The sequence below is a fragment of the Cucumis sativus genome, chromosome 2 (assembly GCF_000004075.3).
Source record: "Cucumis sativus cultivar 9930 chromosome 2, Cucumber_9930_V3, whole genome shotgun sequence".
NCBI lineage: Eukaryota > Viridiplantae > Streptophyta > Magnoliopsida > Cucurbitales > Cucurbitaceae > Cucumis > Cucumis sativus.
In genome coordinates, this window is record NC_026656.2 from 8,686,863 (window position 1) to 8,711,700 (window position 24,838).

Below are 24,838 nucleotides of genomic sequence, written 5' to 3' on the forward strand. Positions count from 1 at the left end.
AATAGGTGGATACTTTTTTAGAATAAAATATTCATTATTGTGATTATGGTTTATTCTAATTTATGTTTTCCTTGTTATTAGTTTTCTTTTAGTTATTTCCTTTATTGTATTTTTTGAATTCAGCATATCATAATTAATTTTGATGATTCAATCAAATATGTACAAAATTCACAATGCCGTTGTAAAGGGATATTTTTAGAAATATTATAAAATGAAAAGATTTTAAAAAATATTTCAAATCTTAATTAAATATTTTAAACTTTTAAACAAGTTCAACCATCTATTAATTATTTTATATTTGTAATATTTTGTTGCTTATTCTATCATTTTTCATGAATTTTATAGGATACAATAGAAAGGTTGATTTATTAGTGATATTTTTTTTTGTGTTTTGTAGATTTTTCTAAGATATAATAGAAATGTCGATTCAACCTCGACATATATCATATATGTAAAAGTATTGAGATATCAACAAAATCATATATATATATATATATATATATATATATATATATATATTACACTTATATGTGTACAATCAATTTAAATTTCCATCATAGTTTGTCGTATCTAATTCAATAAATAGTAGAAAGATGAGTGTAGTCTAAGTTGTATCAAAATATTACATCTTCTAACATATTTTTACTTAATGATTAATTTTCATAAATAGTTTACCCTTCCTTTTTATCTTCTTTTTTCTCTTATGCAATTTTTTTTTTCTTCTCATCATCAAGTTTTCTTTCTTTTATATTTTTTCTTGAAATTGTGGTCTTTATTTTCAATTAATCATAAATTTTATATTTTTTTCCAAAGTATTATTTGGTTTGTACCAATTATAAACAAAAATCAAATATAAATTGGTATAACAAAATTGGTTGGATATTGGTTTAGATTTGGTAGACCAAATCTAATAAATATAAAAGATGTTAAAAAAAATGGTTATATATTGGTACACGATTATTTATTTAGATTAAGGTAGCCAAATTAAGCCAAATTAAGTACCAAAAAATATCTAAAAATGGTTTAAATGATCGTGCGTACCCAAATCTAAACTAGTTCACGTAGAGGATTGTGTACCAAAAATTTTGAAAAAATCATTTAGATTTGGACTTGAACAGTCAAATCTAAACGATTTTGACAAAAGTTTGAAAAAAACTTATTTACATTTGGATAGTCAAAACAAATTGTTTATAACGAACAAAAATAAAAATCATTTAGCCAAATATATTAGACACGAATAATCAAATAAGAACATATTAATTGGACGTTTTTTTTTTTGTATTTTTCATTCGGACAAGTGTGGACTTTTTCCGTTTTCAAAATTAGTAAGGTTTGTTATAATTTTTTTAAAAAAATTCCATACCTAATTGTTATTTAGATTAAAATACTATTTGGTTCTTATCTTTTGAATAAATATTAAATTCAGTCTATATACTCTAATAAATTTAATCTTTTTAAGTTAATTTATACTGTATATTGATTAAATAATAATAATAATTTTTATTTTATAAAAAACGCAATATCATTTACTTTCCATAAGTGGAGATTAAAATACTAATATAGACTAATTTTTTTAAAAAAATAAAAATCGAACAACAAACTAATACTAATTACTAATTTTAAGTTACATCGAAATAAGAAAAATCAAATTTATACACTATTAATCAAACTTCTAACATAATAATACAAACACTGTGTTATTTATATTTATTTTAGTCCCTTTTTATTTATTTTAAAAAATGTTTTAATTATTGAAAAATGAAAATTAAACATTTAATCCATCAAATAATTAGGATGCATTTTAGAGTGCCACAAAATTAATTTTAACAAATTTAAAACTTAAGGTTAAAATACAATTTTTTTTAAGAAAAAAAGAAAATTAAAAAGTAACAAAAATGTAATGGAATCCATATAGACCATAATTGTAAGGTAGCCCAGTAGAACTATTGGATTGACATGTTCCATATTTCGATTTTCTTCCCACTTCTCCAAATTTCCATCTAAATTTCGAACACCATATTCTCTCTCCCTTTCTTTCTTTACAATTACATTACTTCAATTGATGTTCTTAAGTTCTGTTCTATGGACTTGTATTATTGATTATTACCAATTCTATAATTTCACACAACAATATATCATTTTCTCTCTAATTTTTCTTTTCTTTTGTCGAATTTGAATCACTCTTATTAGTAAATCATTTCATTGATAACAATACGCAAGACATTTTTAGTCTATGATGGTCCTTCAAAATTCAACCATATCAATTTTTCTTTCAACATTATAGAATTTGAATCACTCTTATCATCATTTTGGATTAGATTATATTATCAACAAAAAAAGATTTGGGGTGAGAGAGGCTCGAACTCTCGACCTCAGGATAACTCGATATAGCTATGAGACCTACGCGCTAGCCAACTGCGCCACCACCCCAACGTTGAACTTCAAATTCATAAATTTAATTTAATTTAAAAATAGAAACTTCAATTATGTGATTTGGAGGAATTACTTTTAAATAATAGAAATAAATTTTGAATTCTTTTAATATAAAACATTTTGGAATTAAAAAAATTGACTTTTAACTTAATATTAGCAGAAATTTTGTGGTGGAAGGACCCAATAGTCTGAATCTCTCCCTCTTCTTATTTGCTTCAACTTTTTATCCTTAATTAATAATGGTTTATATTCAATTATTAAAATTTATATCTATCTATGAGAGAAAAATAACATAAAATTTAAAACTTCATATTTGTATTCTTCCAACTCATTCTATTTTAATTTACTTAATTTCACTCATCCAATGTTTTGGGACAAATATTTCAATTTTAGTTCTTCTATTTTAAATAAAGTTTTTAATTATTTTCTGCTTATGATTTGAGTTTTTTTTTTTTTTTTTTTTTTTTATGGAACTAGATAATAAAAATCATTTTTATCTTTAGTCAAGAGAAGATTCCATATTAATATGCTTTCAAAATTTATAAAGTAAAATGTGATAGATATTAAGTTTAATTTGGAAAAGTTAACTAACAATAGTGGTTAATTATTTAAAATATTAAAATCGTAAACAAAATATTAAAACATTAAGGAAAAATTTGCCTTTTATTTTTCTCTATAGTTTAATTTTTTTATTTTAAAAAATCCCAATTTTTATACTAAATAGTAATAGATAAAAAGATAAAATGTTGGAAAATTGATACACACACTTTAACGGCTATTATTTCTATTTCATTTTCTTAATATGTTTTCATTGATAAGTCAGCGTTATATTATCTTTTTAATTGAAATTAATGTATATATAAAGTTTTATTATTTTTATGTTTATAATAAACAAAAATCCTATTTAAAATTATATTACTTTTTAGAAATTAAACTACAAATGTTTTGGTTGAAACATATTCACATGTTAGTGACTCATAATTACTTCTGGAGTATGAATATTTGAATGGGTAGCCCCAGTGACTTTGGAACCAATGATTTAATAGTGGTGGGGTAAAACTTAAAAATTGAAAATGTAAAATTTAACCCCTAAATAGTAAATAAGAAAAGAAAAATATATTTGAAATTGATGTAGGAGTAAGTTAATTTGAGACCACAAACATTTAAAATTGAATTTTAGTGCCGACTAATGTTCTCACACCACATTATTTTGCACTTCAAAGAATATTGGATGACCGCCATGTGTCCCGCCCAAACAGCATCTGTCCTGCTTTCCATTTCCACCCCCCACTTTTCTATTATTAACAATTCATTTTCCATCAAACATACTTTTGTGGCTCTATTCACACACATATACTAATATATGTATTAATAAACCTCACACTTCACACTCATTTTAATACATTTTGTGGTAATATGTTAAGACTTATATATCTACCGATAGTATCAAGGATTTTCACACCATTTTACTACCGAATTTGTTGTGGAGAAAGATTAGATCGTAGAATTGTATTAAGAGTTTTGTAGATGACACATTTTCCCTGATTTGATATAATATAACTAAGGAAAGAAAAAGTGCATTTTTCGTTATAGAATAACGAAATAAAAATAATAATAAACAAAAGAAGTGATCATTTGTGTAGAAACGTCCTGAGGTGAGTTTCATCATTTATAAGGTGGTGCTTCCAAATTTTATGGTTTTAATTTCCACAATTCTCCAAACTTTCTGTTTGGCTCTCGTTTTTTCTTCTAGAAAAAAATTATATATATATATTTTGAATTCCATCACCATCAACTCTCAATCCATTTCTCATCTTTCATCGTAATAATGACGAATTGTGAATGTTTGAGAAACAGTTATATCGTACATTTTCATTAATTCTTTCTAAATATAGATTATCCATCGTATGATACAATTTGTTACATATTGTGTAATATCAATTCAAATTATATTAAAGATCGATTAAAAAACACACACACACAAAGTACTTGTGATCAGAACAAAACACAAAACTTTGTAAATCAATCATCTCATACAATACCTCAATGAAACTTAAAACTCTTTTTAAGTGTGAGATTCTCTCATCTTCAATGTACTTGGACTCCTCTTTAAGTATAAAAAGATTAGTGAACATTCACTTGTATTAACGTAATTATATTATTTTTAGGAGATTTTGTTTTGCATATTCTTTCCTTTCTCGTTGAGTATATTTTGGTTTGTACTATTGTTAAATTATCAATGAAATAGAGATTCATTTCATAAAAACAACTTGGACTTTTTCTAAATGTGAGACTCCCCTATTCCAATTTTCTACTTTCAGATTAAGATTATTGAACTTAGGCTCTTTGTAAGTTTAAGAATGCCAGACTATCTAGAATGCCAAATGTAGGTACAAATTTTTGAAGTTTTAGTATTTAAATCAAATTAATTAACCTTTATTTATTTAATTCATGTTAAATAAAGATTTCCCCTACAAAATAAGAATTTCAACCGTTTTTCGTTCATTAGATTTCATAATATTTGAATTCAAATGTTATGAAATTTAATTCCTAAAACAATGATAATTACTATTTCATTATTTTCATATGATAATACATAGTAGCTATGGTTAATAAAAAATTGGTTATGAGAATTTCAGCCATTCTCAAATCATTATATTTCATAATATTTTGATTTCAAATATTACATCGTATCATTAATGGCAAACATAAATTAAGCATTTCGTATTATTTATATTTCAAGTTATTTAAAGAAAATTATCAGATAATACATAGTACGTATGATTAATAATAATTTAAAAACAAAAGTTTTATCATCACTACAATCATGCTAATTATGATTATACACTTATTTTGATTGAATTTTATTAAAAAAATAATTTGTTGTGCCTCTTGTATCGAATACTTATTTTTCACGTGTGTTTTTTAATTACGTTAATATTCATATTTATTTTAATTAGACGTTTTATTTTGTATGTGACGTTTTATTTTCAATCATCATTGTTATGCATGTGTAATCAAGAAGTATAATATACATGTGTTATATCTCTTTACGTAGGATAATACGTGTTTTACTTGTATTTACATGATATAAATAATGAGACCAAATATCATACCGTATAGTGTATTTGCAAACTTTTGAAAAATATTAATTAATTTAAGATATTTTCGATATTGACAAGATTTTCTCAATATCTCTTAAATATATGCTTACAATTCATAACAAAGTTTTGGATTTTTAATATTCAAATCAAATTAATTAACATTTATTTATTTAATTCATAAAACCTATGTTTAATAAATATTTTTTTCTAAAAAATTGTTAAAAAAATTTCTATTTCCTTATATTTCATAGTATTTTGAATTCAAATATTGTAAAATCTAATCCCTAACATAATATCAATCATTAATCCACAATTTTCAAAGGATTTATATTTCAAATTATTTTTAAAAAATTTATTAGATAATACACAATTATTTTAATTTATATTTCAAATTGTACACTTATTTTAATTGATTTTTATTAAAAAAAATTAATTTATTGTGTTTCTTTTATTAATGAAGTGCAAACAACATTCAAATTTGGTAAATGTTAACTAATTTTGCTATTTTGTTGCTAGATTTACGCTTATGACTATTTTCAAATTTGTTATATTTTAAACAATTTATTAAATAACACGTAATATATAGCTTTTAATAAAAATTTGAATTTAAATTTCAATATATATTTTTAATAACAATTTGAATTTAATTTTTAGGATTTAATTATGCCTCAATAATATTTTTGAAATTATTTGAATCTTCTTAATTTAGGTTTTATTAGAGAAAAGAAAAGAAAGAGACTGATAGAGGCAGCCGACAAGAGATAAACACAATGTGAAAGAGAATTTTTTTATTGCAAACAAGAGAAAAGAGCTCAAATGAATCTCGAATGTATAAAGAACTCATCGATTTGAGTGGACGAACTCACTAATGCACATTTTGCATATAAGTTTTCAATTCTATGGTATAATTTCATGATTTCATCTTTACTGTAATATCAACAATGCTCCCCTTTTCATCTTCAAGCTCTTTGATTGAATGTGTCTCAATTTTGCAATTACCCATTTCATATAAATTGCATCTTTTAGACATTGAAATATATTTTAAATTTTGCCGGCATGAGGTGGAGCTTTCCTTTAATGGCAAATTTTCTAATCTTTAATTATGTTCTTGTGAGAAATTTTGTATGTAGCATGTGTTATTTTAATTACCATGTATTTTGGATTTAGGTAAAATAATTGTATTTTTTATATTGGATAGGGGCATTTGAGAGATTTTTCATTTATTTATTTTTCTAATTTTTATGTTTTGCTATTATAACAATTTAAAATTATTTTTGCTATTTTCTCTAAATAAAACTCATAATTTGGTAGTGTTGCTGAGACCCTCAAATGTTACCTCTAATTTGGGTTAAATAAAATCCAAAAAGATTAATTATAGTTAATGCTAAAATTTAATAGTACTTTGTGTATTAAGTCAATAAATTTGGAAGAATTTAGGCTTCTGAATATTCCATTCCTTTTAGCTCGAGAAAAAGTGGGAGAAAAGGTTTTAATGGGATAAAATGTTTTCCCCCTTTAATCATTTTATTCTTTTTGACTTTTCTTTTTTTAATGTTTTTATTTTTCTTTGCCTTTGTTTATTCTCTCAAAAAAAAAAAAAAAAAAGAAAAAAAAAGAAGAAAAAACAAGAGAAATGAATCTTGTGAATAAAGTCGGTGATGCTGATGATGCAAAGTCGGCACAGCCACAACTACTGCACCACCAAAATTTATACAAAAAGATAAAAACTATATACACACACACACACACTTTTTTAAATTTTTTTTGTGGTGTAGGGTTTTTCTTTTAATTTTATAGTTTCGTTTTTAATTAATAATGAACTTATGCGACATAATATATATAAACACTAAAAGGAAATACTATGAGGAGCTGTTTGGCCCGTTGGCTTGGCATCAGAATTTTCACATTTCATGTCAAACGTGCCCTATGGATACTTATTTTATTTATTTCAATTTTACTTCTCAAATTTAAACTACTACCTTCCTTCCATTTTAAAATATTTGTTGATTGAAATAATTGGAATTGGTTTGATTAAAAACATTAAAAATTTGTTTATAATTTTAGGTATTAAATAAGATTTCTTTTAGTCAAAGTGGTCGATGTAATTTTTTATTATTTTGAACGAATAAATATACAAATGAGCCCTATCACACCGATAGATTATAAATAGAATATTATTGATAAGCAATACCAATCAACCAAATCAACAAAATAGATCATAGAATATTTATCTTGACAAGAAATTATCTACATGATAAGATATGTATCACAAACACAAGGGTTATAGCTCAGTTGGTAGAGCACCTCATTTACACTATATCCATACAATTAATATTTATACATTAACATTAATATCTATAACCAAACATCAACCTTATACATTAACAGACTTACAGTAAATATTTATACATTAACAAACTAACCTTATACATTAACAAACTTACGATAAATATTTATACATTAACAAACTAGCCTTGTACATTAGCAAACTTACAATAAATATTTATACATTTATTTATTTATTTATACATTATTTATTCATTTATATATACATTAACAAACTTACAACTACATTAACATTTATTTACATTAATCAAACACCCAATTCACACAGTTGGATTTCTAAAATAGAAATATGCAAAGGTTGATTCCTTTGATCAAACACACAATTCTTAAATTTCAAACTAAAACATAATTCAAAAATCCAATTCCTACAATAAAAACTAATTCAAAATCGTATTTTCTAATTCAAAATCCTAATGTATTATGTTAATAAAACAAAAACAACATCAAAAAAGGTATACCGATATGTAATGACGACGACAACGACAACGGAAATGGCAACGACAACGAATGCTCTCTTCTTCACGATCTCCCTCTCGGTCTCCCTCTCCCTTTATCGATTCTCTTTTCTGTTTTCATTCTGTAAAGAATGGAGTTAAAAAAGACGGAGAACTCCCGACGCACAACGAAAACGTCGAGAATAGCATCATATTTCCGACGCAATTAGTGACACGTCAGGAATCCCTAAACCCTATTCCCGACGTGTCACTTCCCGACGCTATAAGTGACACGTCGGGAATTTCTAAACTATTTCCGACATTGCTGACACCTCATCGAAGGAAGGCGTAACGTACAATTAATGATCTGTATTTCCTCCGATGCAACACTGTAGATGTCGGGAATAGTAATCCATTGTCCGACGCACCTGTCACCACGTCGGAGGAAGGCCAAACAGTGCATTTCTATTTCTGGTGAGTATCACTGCAGAAAAATAATTTTTTAGTAAATGCAAACAGAAGATTCCAATAGGCCTTTGAGGTGGGAAACATCATTTAAAAAAAAAGTACAAAATACCAACCTAAACTCGTTCTATTTCCATTGAAATTCAACCTTTAAAATCTTGTATTGAATACCACTGAGACATCAAATTTTAAAAATACAAAAGTAAAATATGTAAGCACTTGAGAATAAATAATTGAACAAAATCTATCGAGGTAACTCAAATAAACATAGTAAAACAAAACTCATTATTAAAACCCATCAAAGTAACTCAAACTGAACAAAATCTTGAGCAACGATCTCATAATTTCATACTAAAGAGATCGCCAACAAAATATACTAAATATGATTTGGGGGTCAAAGACACAATATTCTTGTAGAACAAAACTACAATCATGCTCGAAATTACAAATTAAACAAAACTCATGATCATATACCTTGAAGAACTCATACAACATTAAAGTAACTCAAACGAAACAAAACCTTGAACAAGGTACCCCTTAAGTTAATACTAAAGGCACCATTAACGAAATATGACGTGGGTCTTGTAGAAAAATCACCACACCCTTGCTCGAAATTGCAAACTCAACAAATTGAACAAAATCTTGAAAATATTCTAAATAGGGGGTTCTAAATTAAACTTGTTTTTGTTTAGACGTTTCCTCTTGACTTGTGAACCTTTTGAAAATTTCATCAATTGTGACTTGTCTTTATCCAAATGTACTTTGTTAGTGTACAATCGGAACCTATAACATAATTATCCAATGACACCTGTATGTCATAAAATAGGAAAGAAATGTTAATGTAATTCATATAAAAATATGAGAGAATTACCTAATATGCAAAATCCAAATATGTTGACAAACTAGAAATTAAATGTGTATGTCAATGTACTAAATATGTAAAATTCAAATGTGACATTGAAGACTTGTGTGAATAAAGAAAAATACAAAAGTGAATCCAAAAGTAGGTTTCTTATATAAAAAAAAAAAGAATACCAAATGAAACGAACTGATTGCTTCAATGGGCATATCATGACACCACCACTTTAGCAAGAGGCTAGGGAGAAAATATAGCAAGTATATACAATCTTTGGTGTTAGGGGAAAATCATTCTTTTCAGTTTTGGGTACTAACATAAAACCCTAATTTATAACGAAATAATAATACTTTATTACTATTTAATTCATCTTCTTTAAATAAATAAATATATATATATATATATATATACTCCTTCTCTTCTCGTCTATATATAATTATCAATTTTTCACTTATATTAATTAATATAATCAAAATTATGTATTTAATAATATTCTTCACCAAATCTCAAAATCTTTAATTAAATATACATATACTCACTGTATACTTAATTCAACACATTACACCAAATAAATTGTACACAATACACCAAATAAGCTACATGTTCTATCGATCTCCATTAATATTATTATTGATAGACATCAAAAGAAGATGTTGATAGATTTATTAATATTTATGATGGATACATTTGATATATTTATAAATATTTTGATTCATTTTAATATTTTTTAAAATATGACATTTCTATCTTATTTACTTTCGAGTATTAGCTTCCAACTTGGAGTTGTTAGACAAAATTTATTCCTAAAGGTTTTTTTTTCATTTATAAAAAGAAATACCTAGAAAGTTCCTAATAGTGGGCAAGCCACAAATATGTTATTGGTTTTTTTTAAAAAAAACAATTCAAGTATTGATCCTCATCACAAATGAATGGACATTAAATATTTCCTTAAGAAAGAAAAAAGAAAGAAGAAAGGGACATTGAATTTCATTAAATTGAGTTTGATTTTTAACATATCTAAACTAATTCATTTTTGTTATATTTGATGACACAGGTTTGATCTAATACTTGAAGGTTAAATTAAAAAGTTATATATTCTAAATAATAAATTGTTTTATGATAATTTGATGATCCAAGGTTTAGAACTATTCCATATAAATTTGGTTGATTTATGTGAAACATTAAGAAGCTATAACAAATCCTTTTAACACTGTTTTTAAATTGCAATTTTACCAAAAACAATTTTACATTTATATATATAACAAAAATGTATACTTTAAAACGTCTTTTTATTTATTTCTTTGTTTGTTTACGTATCCTTTTAAAGGATTTAAAGGCAGCATACAAATCAGGCGAATATGATTGGTGGAAAAAAAAACAAGTCTCGCCTTAATGCTTTTAAATTGAAATTTGAGACCGCTTTACCACAAAATCAAAACGCTTAGCTTTTAGTGCAAAATTATAATATCAAGAGAGCCTTACATAAGTTAACACACATGATTAACGACTATGCTTTCGAGTGTTTTTCCATGCAAGATGGTGAAAATAAGAAATGAAGCGAGGATTGCACACACGAACTCAATGATAAGAAGATGCCTAGCAAGTCATAAGACGAGATGCCAACACATCATTAGGAGAGATGATTTGCTAGAAGACAAGAGTGGTAGTTGAGGCTGATGTGACAAGAAATAGTTACTTTCTGCACTCTCATTTGTAGGCAAGGACAATTGTGCAACATAACATAATTAATTTTCTAGCTAAAGTATGCCTATAAAAGAAGCCAACTCCATCATGAACAATATACAGAGGAGGCCCTCCCCTAAGGAGGCTGGTGAAAGGATACGTTTTAGAGTACTTCACCATTTGTAGTCTAGTAGTAGTTTTTCCTCCACCTCTTCTTTAGTCAATGTTTGGGTGAGAGTTTCGAGAGAGATAAAGAGAGAGAAGCTCACCTTCCAATATTCCCCCTGACTTGTAAAAGAGCCAAAGGAATGCATTTTGTAGCTCGACACATTCTTTACTTTCCATTTTTGTATTATGTAATGTTTATTGTATGAGCATTCTCGTCTTTATGGTCGAGAAGTCTACATTATCAATACAATGCATGTTTTATCCACGATTTCTCTCCCATTTCTTGACTGTTCATCTTGTTGAAGTGTTTTAAGTAGTAATTTAATTGTATGTTAAGTGCGCTTGATAAGGATTCTTTAATTATAAGACTCATCGTGTTTAGCCCGAGCTTAACTAAATCGCTTGGCTAGCACTCATCGCTAACTTCTTGAGAGAGTAAGTTGCAAAGACATCACTAAACACGCACAAAAGGAAGTTTGAACAAACCCCGTTCTAGCATTTTGCCTTCAATCATTTGTGTTCAAAAAGAAAAATATTGGTGTTTAGGCACTGAGATGTTGCTCACCTAAAATAGAAAATGGTTAAGTGATTTATATCGCATCTAGAACATATTGCATGACTTAGATAACTTAGAATACAAAAACATTCTTTTATCTTTCTCAATACAAGTTACTTGGCATTCCATAACCTTCACATTCTATTACCCTCTATAGTTTAATACTCATACTGTATAGAATTTATACCGCCTAAAATTAGGAGTAGATGTTATAATTAAGTTTGATAGAAATTTTCTGTGTTTGATCCTGACCTACCCAAGAAGCCTCTCTTTTTGCTTACAGCTGGACAAACATGATAAAAACTTGGACTAAACGTGATCATTATGTATAACAATATAAGGTAAGACATACACCATTTATCGCATAACCCTAATTTAGACGGTGACTGAGTCGCATCATTAGAACCTACCATAACATATTTACGAATGAATTTAAAATAACAAAATAACAAAATCACTAACTAAAACAAACCAAGTATCACCCCTACCAAATAAACTAAATTCTAATTATGAACTATAGAGACTAAGTTGTATGATTTTGAAATCATACGAATCAAATTTGTAATTTAACTTAAAAATATATATAATTATTATTTTGTGATATCATATAATTTATAATATACATTATATTAAAAAAATGAATTGAGTTTATAACATGATATAATTGTATTTCTTAATATTTAATATAACTTTGCTTTTTAAAAGGTAAAATTCACATTTTAAAAACTGTTCTAAAATTTTGCACGATTTTGATTATAGAATTCGAAAACACCTTTGATTCAATGTAAATCTGAAAATTTAAAACAAATATGTATTGTTTATGAAACTGACCCTTTATATTTTCAAATTTTTAAGGGTATGCATTTTCAATTATTATAAAGTTTTTTCTTTTCTCTTTCGTTGGATAAACTAGGGATATACAAACCAAAACAATAACCACAAACCAAAAGAAAAGAAAAAGGAAACCCTATCAATTGGTAGAGATAAAGTTAAAAAGAAGAAAGAAAGTGGGGCATGAAAATAAACATTTAGAAGTGGGAGAAAGAACTTGTGATTTTATTATAAACATTTATGTGTATAAATCCTGTTTTTTAAACTTTTAAAAAGATCATATTTCGGTCTATGCCTTTCCAATTCAATTATCTCTTTAGCAAAACGATGAACACTCCTAAATATTAATGGTTAGGTTGTCAATTAAGATAGTTAATTTTAGAAATCTAGAATTGTGATTTTTAATTAGAGGCCACATGACAAATTGATGTTTTATCGAATAACTAAAAAAGTCGTTTGCTTTCAAGATTTTGATCGTTATCATTTTGGCTCAATGACATTCTACTCCATTTTCTCAACTCATGCTAGATGCAGTTTCATTCACATACAATTTTTATTAGTGTTTCAGATTTGGATATTTTATGATTCATTGACGTGTTTTTTTTTCTTTTCCTTTCAATTCTTTGACAGAAGAAAACAATAATAGTAGTGAAGGATGAGGAGCGAGAGAGATTCACGTTTTGGAGAAAAAGTAACAAAATTAGTTGTTGGGTTAATTTGATAACTGTGTTGATCATGTTTTTATTTTGGTATAAAAGTTTTATAGAATAAATGAGTAAGATTTATAGAAGTCATGTCATGGTTCAGTTAACAAAATTTTAATGGTAGGGATTAAGGTAATTTTTTTAAAGTTTGGAGATTAAAACTAAGTTAAGAGATCTAAATAAAACAAAATACAAAATTTAGAAACTAAAATAAGATTTAAACCTAATTTAAAATTGAGTAAAAAGTAAAAAGTAAATGTAATTGATAATGTGGTTTAAATGGTACATATATATTAAATTTAATTAAGAAGTTTTTTTTATATAAAAAAAATATAATATATTGACGAAATATTTACATTGTATAAAACAATTTTAAAAACGAGAAAAGTCCACAGACCCAGAATGAGAAATACAAAAAATACTTCAGTCAATAGACGATTAATTGGTCACACGCAAATCGTGTAGAAAATGATATCGGTTGTTTAGGTAATTCTTCTTCTAAACAACCAAGATATGCTGTTATTTAGGAAATGATACACGATCATGAAGTTCTTTTTAACGATGAAAAAAATGCTTCAAATTTAAACGATCGTGTTAACTATGGTAAGCGATCATTTATATCATATCTACACGATTGTGTATTCTTTTTAAACGATAGAAAAATGGCTTCAAATCTAAATGATTGTGTTGACAATGCTAAACGAGTATATTGACTAGGTAAGCGATTGTTTAGATCATATCAAAGTGATATTTAAATGATCTTGATATTCTTGAATATGAGAAAGATGAAATTAATAGTTAGATGAAGTTCAATATTCTTTTTAAACGATCTTGAATATTCTTGAGATTTAAACAAAACAATAGATCGTTTAAAAACAGAAGAAATAAAATCTAGAAGAGGAACTAAAGAAGTCTAAAAGAGAATATGAATAAACGCAAAGAAAAAAGAGAAGTGACGAATTGTCCACAATATAAAAAACAAATTTAAAATTTATGAAAATATTTTACGTGCCTCGTCAGTTTTTTGATTTTGTTACAGGACTTGTAAATAATTTTGTGTTTTGTTACATTTATGAAAATTAACTTTTAATTAATTTATCAACTAAACCTTTAATTGATTTATTATAACTTATAAAAGTTAGTTAGCAATTCTTAGATTCAAACAATTGAACCTCCAACTTCTAAAAATAAGTCATATATTCATATCTTTGTCTTCGAGCTAAACTCCATTCAATTTTAATTTATCGTACTTCCAAAAAATGAGTGAGAGACCACATCTATTTTGTTTAGGATCGAGAGATGCTTGTTGAAAATTCCATATATAATTTATTGCGAGTAGGCTTAAAATAATTCAATAAGATTTGCTTTTTCAAATTTGATACAATTGACTTACTTATGTAAATACTATTTAATTCTAAAGGTTGTTTGAAATTTTATAATAATGTCTTCATGCCAAAAAAATAAATTTACTTAACTAGTATATATGTATGTTAGAACTAAAAATGTGTGGTTGAAAATTTTCACCGTTATATATAATTATATATACATATATTCGTAAAAAATGGTTATATATATATATATATATATATATAGCTTAAAATTTAAAGATTTTTACAAAAAGAAAAAAAAAAAGACACTTATTGATTAACTTAAATAATGTCAACTTAGGCCTACTTAGGAATGAATTGTCACACATTGATGACATTTTCTCCTTCTCTCTCTCTGTTTTTCAAAGTACACACATTGGATGGCTTCTTATTTAAATATTGATTACACCCAAAAGTATATTATCTACATTAACACATGGATACATCAAATTAATATATCAATTCAAAATAACAATAATAAAATCGAAATCAATATTAATTTTTCAAAACATTTTTCACTTCAACAATCGGGAATAAATAACTCACCATAAAAATAAAAATAAAAAAGCGAACAAATACAATAATAATAATAATAATAATAATAATAATAACAAAATAGCCGACGCCGACTCGTAATTTTCCAATTTTCATTTCCTTTTTCAATTATTTTCCCTCACAAATTCACTTTCATCATCTTCTTCCCCGCAAAAATAAAACCAAAAGAGGAAGCAAACGCGGTAAAGTAAAGTATTTCAGAAGAGGCGAATCAAATCAAAAGAGCTACTCTGTTCTTAATTCCAATTCTCCACCGGATTGTTTCTTCACCACTTGGCGATCAACCAGTCGGTGTTCAAACCCAACTGGACAGCTGGCTCGCCGGCGACGTGCCACGCTGCTCCCCTATTATCTCGCTCTCTTCCCAATCAATCCAAGCCTTGTGTATTCTTTTACCTTTTTTTTCTTTTTTCTTCTTTTTGCTTTTTTTAATTTCTTTTGAGATTTTTTTCTTAATCTGATGCGAATCCCGAGAGGTTCGGCTCTATTTTGTTGGTAAAGTGGACTGGACTGGAATTGAATTCGGTTTCTTAAACGGCGTGTTGTTTGCTCTTGTGTCTGTACTGGATCGGACAATAGTCCTTGGATATTTTTTGGATTTGGACATGAAGGTCTGGAGCTTTGTTGGATTGGGAAATGAGAGCTGTGTTTTTTGATTTCGAATTAAGGTAGTGGTTTGCTTCGGCTTCGTTTTTTATTTGGGAGCTGGTACTTGTCCTTTTCCTTGCTCTTGATTGGACCTGAAGGCAGCTCCGTGGCTTCAATTGCCTTGAAAGGAGGTTTTGATTTCAGGAGGAATTTCGTTTACGCTAGCTACGGCATTTTATATTTGGACTTCGGTGTTTGTTTTGGGCTGTATCTCCGTTCCTCATCTGGAATTGATTTCTATTTCTCAACATGGTTAGTGGAAATTTGTTTCACTGTAGAAAGAACTCGTGGCCACCGGAAGAGTACATCAGCAAGTCGACTTTGCAGCTGGTAAGTTTTTTGGTTTTCTTTGATATTGTAAAAGTCTTCATTCTCTACATCAACTGTTAAAACTCATGTGATTTCAAAATTTTCCATATCTGATCTTCTTTTTCTTGCAGTTTGATTTTGATAGTGCTTCACCACCTGAACAAGCTTGGAGAAGGAAATTGAATGGCCATGCGAATCTTCTTAAAGAATTTAGTGTCACATTTGTTGAGGCAATTAAAATGGTAAGTGACGCGGTTTCGACATTTTTTTTTGTTGCTGTTCGGGAGATATCATTGTCTCATCAATATCTTCTATAATGGTTTGAGTGATGCGGAATCTTACTGCTATAGGTTCGACTTGGTATTCGGTTGTGGTCATACGTAAGAGAAGAGGCATCTCAAGGAAGGGTAATTTCCTATAACTTAGAAAACAGTTTCTTTCTTCATCTCTTGATGACTTCAGTTTAAGTTTTTATTGTAATTGTGTGTATATTTTTAATACCCATTTCCCTTGAGGATTAGTTTGAGACTTTGAAACTAAGAACAAATTTTGATTTGTGCAGAAAGCACCTATTGATCCATTCACCAGAGAAAGTTGCAAACCTTCAGCTTCTCAAGGGGTTCCACTTGGAGGAATGGGGTATGTTTTGGATCTATAGGCATAATACATGATATTTCTCTGTTCGTCGTTCCATAATACATTCTTAATCTCTTGGGGAACTCTTTAAATGTTATACAGAAGTGGAAGTATATCCAGAGGGTTTAGAGGCGAGTTCAGGCAATGGCAAATTATTCCTGGTACATGTGAAGCTTCTCCTGTCATGGCGAATCAATTTTCTGTAAAGCCCTGCCCTTTAACTATCTTCTGCAATGTTTGGTAAAGTTGTATGAACTATGAAGTGTATTTAAGAAAACATATAGAAATAACTATAAGAACTGGAATAATCCTGTATAAATTTTGTTTCCTTTACTCAATCAACCATCTATGGTCAAAACATGTATTTATTTTCAATGTGGTTAATATGGCCTGATGTGTATGCAGATTTTTGTATCTAGAGATGGAGGGGGTAAAAAATATGCTTCCGTCTTGGCTCCTGGTCAACATGAAGGCCTGGGGTGAGGCAACCAGCTTATGTAACCTCATTTTTTGGAAATCCGTTTATGTTGAATGCTTGACTCTCAACGTAATATGCATGCCAATCTGTTAATGCACATTATTGAGATACTATCAATTCTTCCAATATCCTCAAAGAAGAGTCGACTGTGATCGGTCTAGTTACCTGGAGGGTAGATTCAATGTTTTTTTTGAAATTACTGAACACTCTAGCCAATGCTGTTGATGTTATAGGGCTAGGCCAATCTTTGAATTCCTTACCTCTAAAGTAATATAAGCAAGCCTTGTGATCTTTTTTATTAGTATTTATTATGGACATCAAGATCCATATACAGAACTTGTGTCAGCAAATCATGGAACCAGTTGTTTCTAGTTTTAGCCAACTTTTGCCCTCTAGTTTGTTGCCGTAGATTTTAATTGTAATTCACTGTTGTAGGAAAGATGGAGACTCGGGGATATCATCATGGGGATGGAATCTTGATGGTCAGCATTCCACATATCATGCTTTGTTCCCTAGGGCATGGACAGTATATGACGGTATCATTCTGCTCTGTTATTTTGGCTTACCTTTGTGAAGCCTTGTAACATATCACTCAAATCATTTGTCCGTACTAGATGTAGCTTTTCCCCCATATCACTGATTAATATCACTTGTTTTTTCAGGTGAGCCAGATCCGGAACTTAAAGTTTCGTGTAGGCAAATATCACCATTTATCCCACATAATTATCGAGATAGCAGCCTTCCCACAGCTGTTTTTGTATACACAGTATGTTCTCTCAGTACCAATCTTATGCAGTTCCTTCAAAAAGTTATGCATCAAGTCATAAATGAAATTATTTTAAGTTTGTTGAGCAACTAAAACTGCTAAAGACCTCTTGTATGGGAAGGCAAACTCAACATTTAGTGTTGCATTTTAGTGTTATTCTACAAACTGCATATTTTTCATAACATGATACCGTTCATTAAATGTTGCATTCGTACAAAGGCACGTCCAAAAGGCCACTGATACTGATTTGATTACTGCAGTCTTACTTTTTACTCTTACTTGTGGAATTCTTTTGTTGTTGGTTATATGTTGCATGAAATAGTTAAACAATATTTTATCTCTTTAGTTCTTTTGATTTTAGTAGTAAGAAACAATGCTTCATTTTACATTTGTTGTTTTTTCTATGTTACCTTGTTTGAGCACTGAAGCATTCAGTTAGTAAGCTTTGCTTATCAAGTATGGTGGTAAATTTATTTATTACCTTTGACAATTAAATTTACTTGGTATTTGTTTCTTCTCCTTGATATCCACTTATGTATTCATTCTTTTAGTTGGTAAATACGGGACGAGAAAGGGCGAAAGTGAGCCTTCTTTTTACCTGGGCGGTAAGAATTTTTCTTTATCACTAAAGGAATTTTATTTCCTATGCTTTCTTAGATGGTCAACGAATATCTTGTATCTGCAGAATTCAATAGGAGGAAACTCACATTTATCTGGCAATCATGTGAATGAGCCGTTTATGTGAGTACAAAGTCAAATAATTTGTAATTACTTTCTTTCTTTCTTTCATCCTTCCTAATGTCTAACATTTGAATACGTTTTTCTTTGATAGAGATGAAGATGGAGTTTCTGGAGTGCTTCTACATCACAAGCAAGTCACCAATCCTTTTACTCTATTTTGCGGTTGGTTTGCAAATATCTTGGTTCGTTAATCCCATGCATTTTGAATGTGTGGGGTGGCTGTCTTCTTGTTGAACACTATGATAAAGTAAATGTTTGTCTTTTAATAGATTACTGCCTACTGGTGCTGGGAACTTTGAAAGAAAAATGACTGTTCTCTAATGCAATGTTGAGAGTTGGTGTGGTGTACAAACTTAAATTTCTTGATCAATAAACTTCTTGAAATAATTTTTTAGAAGTTTAATTGATGTAACTGAAGTAGGCATCTAGAGCAGTGACTTTTATTCATTAAGATTTTGGAAAGCTATTGCTGAGGACTTAAGAAAACCTCACGTTGTACAAGTATCTGTACTGTAAAAATGACCAAGATAAAGTTTCCTGACAAATTGTTGGATCTAGTTGTCCAATTCTGTTTGACATCCAACTTAGTTGCTGGTTTTTATTCCTGGTTTGTCTGCTTTTGGTGTATAAGCCCTAAAAAGAATTCAAAAGATTTGTGCAAATGTTTCAGGACCGCGAAGGGGAATCCTCCAGTTACCTTTGCCATAGCTGCATGTGAGACGCAAAATGTTAGTGTGACAGTTTTGCCATCCTTTGGACTATCTGAAGGAAGTTGTATCACGGCGAAGGACATGTGGGATAAAATGGTGCAGGTAAGAAGCTTATCCTGTCTACAGTCTTGTGTGGTAATGAGCAAAAACATGGCTCAGTTTTCGTAACTTTTTATTTGTGTTCTCATGGCTCTTTAATATACATATAATCATAATATGATTGAAAACACCTTCTATTGTTGAAAGGATGGGCAATTTGATCGTGATAACTTCAGTTCGGGACCAAGCATGCCTTCCTCACCTGGAGAGACACTTTGTGCTGCGGTTGCAGCTTCTGCATGGGTAGAACCTCATGGAAAATGCACTGTTGCATTTTCTCTTTCATGGTCATCTCCAAAAGTGAAGTTTTTGAAGGGATTTTCATATCATAGGTATTTTATTTATTTATTTATAATGAATCATAAATCAAGCATTCATTAAGACAAATCAACTTTGAAAACATAAGTTCGTATTTGGTAATTATTAGGTAGATATCTGTTCTAAAGAAATTAAATTATTGGAAAGATGTGTATTTACTTGATTTTTTATTTTCAGATATAAGCACTTGTCTAATTATTTAATAGGATCTTTGGTTTGGTTAAGAACCTTCAGCAAAAATGTCTGGCATATTTTATCTGCTGATTCCATTGAACTCTTTTGATCATTATCATCTTTATACTTCGTGTCTAATGCTCATGTATAAGGTGTGTGGACAAGAAATCATTATGATAAATGAAGAAAGTACGCTTTATCAGGAAAAAATAGAATTATTTTTGGTTGATGTTGGACAATGTAAAGTCTCATCTTGCTGTGTGTTTCAGGAGGTACACAAAGTTCTATGGTACTTCTGGAAAGGCTGCTCAAACTTTGGCACATGATGCACTTACAAGTTAGCATCTTTGACTTATATTGTTCTTGTTAGTGATATATGATTAAATTTGCCTTTACTCACTAGTTTAAGCTAATTGGTGAGTTAAGATGGTAGCAGAGAATGTTGATTCAAGAGGACCAGTGTTCAAATCTTTGCATTGTTGTTTCCTCCTTAATTAAAATTGATTTCCACTTGTTGAGTTTTCCAAATATTTCAAGTCCACAATTAAGGGGAGTGTTTCTATCCAATAAAAGAAAAGGTGAGAGAGAGTGTTAATGATTTATAATTAAATTTACCTTTATCCACTAGCTTAAGTTTTTTGGTCAATAGGTGATTTAAGAGTTCTTGATTGGACAAACATTAGAACAATATTCTGTTTAGGATGACCTGTGCATCGTCATTCCTTGACATACTTCTAAACCATACACTTCACACACTATCAATTTGTTATGTTCATAGGATGGCTTAAAAATATGTATATATAATATCCTTCTTAAATCATCGACAGATTATAAGAGATGGGAAGAGGAGATTGAGAAATGGCAGAGGCCTGTTCTCATGGATGAACGGCTCCCTGAATGGTAATATTTGTTCGAACATTGTTAATTGTATGAGTTTTTAGTGGAGTTTGTTTATTCCTGCCTGGTTTCTTAAAGGAGGAACTCCTTCAACATGAACTTCCTGTGTCTAATTCCTGCTTTTAGAATCTCAAGAACCCAATCATATCATAGACGTGTTATGAATGATGTAAGTTCGTTCTTGGAACAGATGAAGTTTGTTATTTATTAAAAGTGTCTGAGTACCGTTGACTTTTAGTTGACTTTTCTGGACCATTGAAAGCAATATTTTATGGTGATGATTATGTAATTCATGTTGGAGTCGCCCATATTGCCCAAGATTAATAAAGTGCCTTAAATTTTTTTTGATGTACAGAATTAAAGTAGAAACCATTTTAATTTTAAGAAACCATCAGTTCTTTTAGAGCTCTGTCAGTGCATTTTTATCACTAACACTGTGTCTAGTATTCCGCTATTGTTCCAAGGGCATGAGACCTTTTATCCTGATTCACACTTCTATGCCTTTCTATGTCTCTATTTCCTGCAGGTATAAGTTCACATTGTTTAACGAGCTTTACTTTCTGGTTGCTGGTGGCACAGTCTGGATTGGTACTAAGCTACGTTAATACTAGTTTGTGGATTTTGAATATTCCCCTATTCATCTTTCTTATATTTACTATAAACAAATGCTATTTCTATGGTACACACAGATTCTTCCTTTGTGGGTAAAAAAGCGTCATATGATCAAGATCACCTAGCTAGATTGAAAAATGATGATGTAAAGGCTGTAGAAGCTAAAGTTAGTGGCAGGGGAGAAGAAGTCTCCAGAACTACGACCACCACTACTCTTGATGGGTTTCCTAGCATCGAATATGATGACGAAAATTCTACTTCTAGTTCCCATGCAAGTGAAGATGAGTTGATGGTTCCATTAAAAAGGGGCTATACTGACCGTTCTTATCAAACATACAAAGTATTGGAGCCAGGAAATACGGAGGAAGATGTTGGCAGATTTCTTTACTTGGAAGGAGTAGAATATGTAATGTGGTGCACGTATGATGTGCATTTCTATGCATCCTATGCCCTTCTTGAGCTATTTCCCAAGATTGAACTTAATATTCAACGAGACTTCGCCAAAGCAGTCTTATCAGAGGATGGAAGAAAAGTGAGGTTTCTTGCTGAAGGAAAATATGGTATCCGTAAGGTGAGGGGTGCTGTTCCACATGACCTTGGGACACATGATCCTTGGAATGAAATGAATGCTTACAATATCCACGATACGAGCCGGTGGAAGGATTTGAACACAAAGTTCGTGCTTCAGGTTTATAGAGATTTTGCTGCAACAAGGGACATGTCATTTGGAGTTGATGTTTGGCCCTCTGTTCGTGCTGCGATAGAGTACATGGAACAATTTGATAGAGATGGTGATGGTGTTATTGAGAATGATGGATTTCCAGACCAGACCTATGATACTTGGACTGTTCATGGTATTAGTGCATACTGTGGCTGTTTATGGGTTGCAGCTTTACAAGCTGCAGCAGCAATGGCCCATGAGCTGGGTGATCAAGAATTTGCCGAAACTTGCAAGAGCAAATTTCTAAAAGCCAGACCAGTTTTGGAAGCAGAACTGTGGAATGGTTCTTATTTTAACTATGACAGTGGATCAAGCAGTAATAGTAAATCAATTCAAGCTGATCAACTAGCAGGGCAATGGTATACAGCATCCTCTGGTTTGCCTCCTTTGTTCGATGACTTCAAAATCAAAAGTGCTCTAAGAAAAATCTACGACTTCAATGTGATGAAAGTTAGAGGAGGTAGGATGGGTGCTGTAAATGGGATGCATCCCAATGGAAAGATTGATGAGACCTGCATGCAGTCTCGTGAAATATGGACTGGTGTTACCTATGGTGTTGCCGCTACAATGATCCTTGCAGGCATGGAGGAGGAAGCATTTAAAACTGCAGAGGGTATCTTCCTTGCTGGGTGGTCAGAAGAGGGATTCGGGTAAGTAAAAACTCACCCTAACTTGTTGCTACTGTAGATTCCTTTTACTATTGATGCCCCTCTGTTTCTACTATACTCTTTGAAACAATCTTCTTTGTAACTTATAAAGAACAATGTAATATCTACTTTCCAAGCTGCAACATGACAACATTTTCGTAATATGATATGATATCTTTCCATTATTCTTCTTCCGAAAATTAAATTCATTTGATCTTATTCCCTTCTCCACTGCTCCACAGGTACTGGTTTCAGACACCAGAGGCATGGTCCACCGATGGGCACTACAGATCACTCATATATATGAGACCATTGTCTATCTGGGGAATGCAGTGGGCATTATCCCTACCAAAGGCGATACTCGACGCCCCAAAAATCAACGTAATGGACAGAATCCATGTTTCCTCTTCCAACACAAAGTTTTTTAACCATGAAACTGGTGTCAGAAGAATAGCTACAAAAGCTAAGTGTTTTGGTGATTCTGTTTTCAATTGTGCATGCTAAAGCTTCTATTTTCTTTTCTTTTTTTTTAATTATCCCTTATAAAGTTGTCTTTGCAAAGCGATGATGTTCATGTGCTGCCTTAAACCTCTCCGACAGTTAATAGGGTAGAATACTGAGGGTAGGTTTGAGGAAAGCATGTTTTCAGAGTTCGGTAATTGGTAGTGAAGATAACCCATGGTGGTCGGTCAGAGGCTAGATAAGTTTATTCTCTCGGCAGCTTAATTCTGTATGAAAGTGTTTATATAGACAATCTTGTGTCATATATATATATAACAATAATAATTTTTTTAGTATTCAGACTAGATTTTTGGTCTGAAGTATGGAACAGGAATGTTGCACAATTGATGTCCAGTTGGAGGGCCTCGTTGAAATGGTATGGTTGATGGATTTGTAGTTTGATGTATAAGAAATATTACATCTCGTGATAGTCAGGGTGAGAGGAGTAGCGTCAAATGAGTTTGGTTAAATTATAAAACAAAACACACCCTAATGACCTCGTTACAACCAACACTTGGCTTTTCATGAGTGTTTCAGAACTACTAGAAATTAGGACTTAAAATAGTATGGCGATGATTTGAAACAAAAATTCAGATCACCATACCATTCTAAGCCAAAGTTGTAATGGAATTATGCTTGAAGGTAATGGTGAAATGTTTGTGGAAATGTAAGATTGCAGCTTTGAAAGAATATACCTTCTGAAACAAAATGTAAAGGCAGAGTACTTTTATATAATTTAGCAATAAGTTTTTCAGATGTGGGGGGAGGAGAAGTAGTAGGATAGTTTTTTTGGTGGGCGACTTGAGGTGTTTCATTATTATGATTCAAATGTTAGGTTGCAGATTCCTTGAGACACTCCATTGAAGCATTAGGGACTGGGTGATAAATCTTTCTTCTCTATAGATTTGATACTACATAAAATGTAACAAAATGTTTGGAATACGTGAGAGTGAGAAGACAAAACCTGGGAATTCTGTCTGGGGATCTCTAACCTTAAACAGCATATTGCTTAGAACTCAATTTTTGTGGCCAAAGAGGAATTGCACCACATCAGATTACTCTTCTCAAGATTACAAAAA

General features: G+C 29.9%; 1 protein-coding gene, 1 long non-coding RNA gene and 1 other non-coding gene across 4 annotated transcripts; 1 reads left to right on the forward strand and 2 right to left on the reverse strand.

Moving 5' to 3' along the window:
* Positions 1 to 2,343: 2,343 nt before the first annotated feature.
* On the reverse strand, positions 2,344 to 2,430 carry TRNAM-CAU. Its single transcript is given in 2 exon segments — positions 2,344 to 2,379; positions 2,393 to 2,430. It is a non-coding gene; the product is annotated as a tRNA-Met (tRNA).
* A 5,713-nt stretch (positions 2,431 to 8,143) lies between these two features.
* Positions 8,144 to 9,582, reverse strand: LOC116402234. The gene is made up of 3 exons (XR_004214699.1): positions 9,257 to 9,582; positions 8,899 to 8,955; positions 8,144 to 8,801 (listed from the first exon to the last, which is right to left on the reverse strand). It is a non-coding gene; the product is annotated as an uncharacterized LOC116402234 (long non-coding RNA).
* Positions 9,583 to 15,623: 6,041 nt separating this feature from the next.
* LOC101213022 (non-lysosomal glucosylceramidase) lies at positions 15,624 to 24,055 on the forward strand. Of its 2 annotated transcripts, XM_011650786.2 has the most exons (18): positions 15,624 to 16,480; positions 16,591 to 16,701; positions 16,810 to 16,866; positions 17,022 to 17,098; positions 17,198 to 17,297; positions 17,501 to 17,574; positions 18,009 to 18,109; positions 18,236 to 18,339; positions 18,891 to 18,944; positions 19,025 to 19,080; positions 19,172 to 19,210; positions 19,751 to 19,892; positions 20,037 to 20,221; positions 20,651 to 20,718; positions 21,209 to 21,281; positions 21,805 to 21,866; positions 21,968 to 23,261; positions 23,501 to 24,055. In XM_011650786.2, the coding sequence occupies exons 1-18, from the start codon at positions 16,400 to 16,402 to the stop codon at positions 23,760 to 23,762; spliced, it is 2,940 nt and encodes a 979-aa protein (XP_011649088.1). In that variant the 5' UTR covers positions 15,624 to 16,399; the 3' UTR covers positions 23,763 to 24,055. The 2 variants fall into 2 exon arrangements, with proteins under 2 accessions (XP_011649088.1, XP_031736647.1); XM_031880787.1 differs by lacking the exons at positions 15,624 to 16,480; positions 16,591 to 16,701; positions 16,810 to 16,866; ... (1 more) ...; positions 17,501 to 17,574; positions 18,891 to 18,944 and having other exon boundaries at positions 18,997 to 19,080; positions 23,501 to 24,035.
* Positions 24,056 to 24,838: the final 783 nt, after the last annotated feature.